General features: G+C 42.0%; 1 protein-coding gene across 1 annotated transcript; it reads right to left on the bottom strand.

Moving 5' to 3' along the window:
• Positions 1–963: 963 nt before the first annotated feature.
• Positions 964–2,920, bottom strand: LOC132113246 (uncharacterized). Its single transcript, XM_059521061.1, has 7 exons — positions 2,776–2,920; positions 2,572–2,688; positions 2,405–2,480; positions 2,040–2,297; positions 1,700–1,871; positions 1,254–1,402; positions 964–1,150 (listed from the first exon to the last, which is right to left on the bottom strand). Exons 2-7 carry the CDS (start codon positions 2,632–2,634, stop codon positions 966–968), a joined length of 903 nt encoding a protein of 300 aa, XP_059377044.1. The 5' UTR covers positions 2,635–2,688; positions 2,776–2,920; the 3' UTR covers positions 964–965.
• Between the last annotated feature and the right edge of the window lie 392 nt (positions 2,921–3,312).

Here is a 3,312-nt window from a genome sequence, read left to right as displayed (position 1 = left end):
AGGACGGGAATATGCTGTTCATGTAAATACAGTCATTGTAACAAGGATCTTTTATTGTCATGTGAAGGGATACTGGTTGTAAGGCATGCAGATAAATGCATCTAATTGACAGCCTATACTGTACAGGGGGTGTGTCTTTTTACAGTGCATATTTACCCAAGTTTTAGGAAGTAAGTAGTCTACATGTCGTTTCTTACAAGGTCTTACACCAACCATTAGAGCTACAAGGAGGGAAGGAGAGTGAGTTTATCTTAGCACATTTGTTTAACAGGTGCTTGTGTGGTAGATGTGAGGCTATGCCATCAGCAGTGGAGAGTGTGTGCTGTAGGGAGGTCGACGCCTATTGGTCCCTTGTCCAAAACCTAGATCCCCCAGAAGACATTACCTGCCTCACACTCCATCCAGGGTTTGAAGCATCCTGTCTGAATCCTTTTGTGCTGCAGATAGCATACATGAACTTCAGACAGGAGCATTGCCCTCTTCAAGCCAGCAGACCAGAGTAGGTTTTGAGCAAAAATTATTTCACACTGCAATTCAAAGAAACAGCTTTTCTACACCAAAATAGTAAATCCTGTTAAGCAGGTTTTTAAACTCAGTGGTTTCCATATACTTCCTATAAAAACAACTTTGGTGTTGTGTAGTACAGTAGAATATCAGCCAACAGGACATGCAATATTTACCATTGGAATTGTTTACTATGAAAACATGGTATGATCAAAATGTAATTATGTCCCAATCTACACCACAGGCAGTTCCGATACACAGCATACAGGCAGGTTGTCCGCTGGGCGTACGGAATAATAGGCAGGAACATTAGGAAAGCCATACCTTCATGTGTTGTGTCAGCAATAAGGAGGCAGTTTGCAGAGGAGGGACAAACATACAAAGGTTTCCAGTGGCCCCGCTTGGAAGACGATTAATAAATACATAGTGAAACAAACTGTACTGGTACAATTGATCTTTTATTACATGTTAAAACGTGAGTGTCGTGCGAGATGGAGGCTGACTGCCTCATCCTTGGCAACCTTCTGGACGGAAGAGGTGAGGGGGGGCGGTGCAGCAGAGGACAAGACGGCACTGCTTTCTTGTAGGGCCTGTGGTGACTTGCAGTATTCCTCTACCAGAGAGACCATAAGATTTGTTGCGTATCCTTGAGGAGAGAAATGTTTAGAAAACATTTAGTAACATGGATGACTCGCATAAAGATAGATTCACACAAAAAAGATATTGAAAAACTAAGTGAAACTACTAACCGTAAGATGGTTTCTCCTTGATGGGGTGGACTACCCAGCCACCTTTCCGAAACCGTGGGTAGCGAACAGCGTAGCGTACCTCACCCTCACTAGTACGCGCTACATCTCTGTTGCCATTACTATTGAAATGTAGGGCTGCCAAGAGAAGTCTGTACGAGATAAGTAGATAAAACATTAGGTCTCCAAAGCTAACCCAATGCAGTGAAATGCAACAGAAATATGACATTAATGTTTTCAGTTCAAATGGGTATAAGACAATGACTCATCTTTGCAATTATTTTTTTGCAAACAATATGTAATGCTGTTATCAATCTATAACATTTTGGTCTGCTATACAAGACTGCATTAGTTTTTAGCCATATTCATTCTGTCATAATTTCCTGAAATTGAAAAAAAAAAAAAAAACTAATTTTATTAGTATCGATACTTTTAAGTGATAACACTACCTGCTGTACATCCCAAGAAAAGAAAAGCCAGTGTGTTTGGGAGCAAAGTGCAGAATAAGGGAATGGTAGGCCTCCAGGGAGAATGTCTGATGCTGAGGTGACAATTGTCGAATATCCTTTACCAGTGCTTTCCTGGCAGCTACACTCTCCAGTTTAGTGGCTGCTGGTGATCCTGAATAAAACGTATTCTGTCATATAATCTCTCGCATTTCATAACACAAGTAATTATTAGTACACATGGGGTTACGTATTGATAAAACCAAACTAAAATTTACAAGCACTGAAAAAAGTTTAGCCTCAAAACATTTGACATCTTTTAACATAGGCTATTATGTTGTACCTGGTTCCAGCCACTCCTTGTTTCTTGCCTCTCCTTCCAACGGTGGATGTGCGCAGCTGGTAAATGCTGGAGAGCTGTGTTCATGTATGTCCTGTACATGATTTATCATACTCTGCCATTTTGCCTGCATCTCATCTGGATCTCCTGTAGGGGTGGAAGCTGCGGTCCAATAGAGATGGTTGATAATGGCAGGCCTCCACAGCTTCAGATCCTCACAGTCCCTCTCTTTTGCAGCAGCATCCAGTGCTTTCTGTACACCTGTTCCAGAGCAGACAAACAGAGCAGAGCAAATTAATTATTAGGAAAGTGAATTTAACTACAAAAACAAGTCTGTTATATAGAACTACCAGCATCACAATACATACTTTTCCCAATATGCCAGACGTCAAAGAAATGCTTTGTTCCTTCTGAACACATTTTCTCACGTACCCACTTGGCCACCTAAAACACAAATTGATTTTATAGAATTGATTTTGAGTGATATTGTGCCTGTCAATGCTGTTCAGCTTTAGATCTCTCCTAGCATCATTACCTGCCGATTTCTGTCTGTTATCAGAGCAGACACTTGCATGTCTTGGTCCATCAGGAACTGCATACTCCGCTTTAGACCCTCTAGCTCACACCAAGAGCTGCTTGGGACTTCTGAGCTCTGTAAAACCAACTGATTATTACTGAACAGTAACTGTAATATCAGTAACTAAATCAGACACAAGATTTCTGTGTGACATCAACTTACTTGGACAAGCTGAACATCCAAAACTTTGTTAATTCGATCCTCAATCAAGGAGTAGCTACCATACTTGGCACAGTGTCCAGGAGAATCTGATCTAAGAACGTCAAAAACAGTTACATTTATAGGTTAATGCAAAAACACATTGACCTGTTCTACATCAGTGACGTGAGCTGGACCATTCTACCTGCAGTCACTAGACAGGATCAATCCACCCCCAGTCTCCTTCAACTCCCTGATGATCCCACTCTGCTCATTCCTCCAGGCCTGCACGATGGTAGGGATAGTGTAATAGCGCTGATGGCGGAAAAAAGTGCCGGGACTTATGCACTGCAGTCCAAACAGCTTCAGCATCCTGATTGTCTGAGTGGCCATGCAACCTGAGAAGTGGATGGCACCGCTGAGTAAAAGGTTGCAGGCAGGCATGTTTCGATGCACCTTCTCTTGGTTTTGCCAGTAACGCTCATAGCCACAAGTTCCGCAGGCCTGAAAGATGATAGAAGATTCAATACTCAAGCAGCTTTAAGATGAGCCAGTAAAAAA

The sequence above is a fragment of the Carassius carassius genome, chromosome 32 (genome assembly GCF_963082965.1).
Source record: "Carassius carassius chromosome 32, fCarCar2.1, whole genome shotgun sequence".
NCBI lineage: Eukaryota > Metazoa > Chordata > Actinopteri > Cypriniformes > Cyprinidae > Carassius > Carassius carassius.
Note: the sequence above shows the minus strand (reverse complement) of the source record. Positions and strands in the feature narration are given on the sequence as shown.

Coding starts and splice junctions, on each gene's coding strand:
- LOC132113246 (XM_059521061.1), bottom strand. CDS start 2,634: ATGCAGTTCCTGATGGACCAAGACATGCAAGTGTCTGCTCTGATAACA. Junction 1,403..1,699: donor TTTCTTGGGATGTACAGCAG/GTAGTGTTATCA, acceptor TATCTCGTACAG/ACTTCTCTTGGCAGCCCTAC. Junction 1,151..1,253: donor CAAGGAGAAACCATCTTACG/GTTAGTAGTTTC, acceptor TCTCTCCTCAAG/GATACGCAACAAATCTTATG.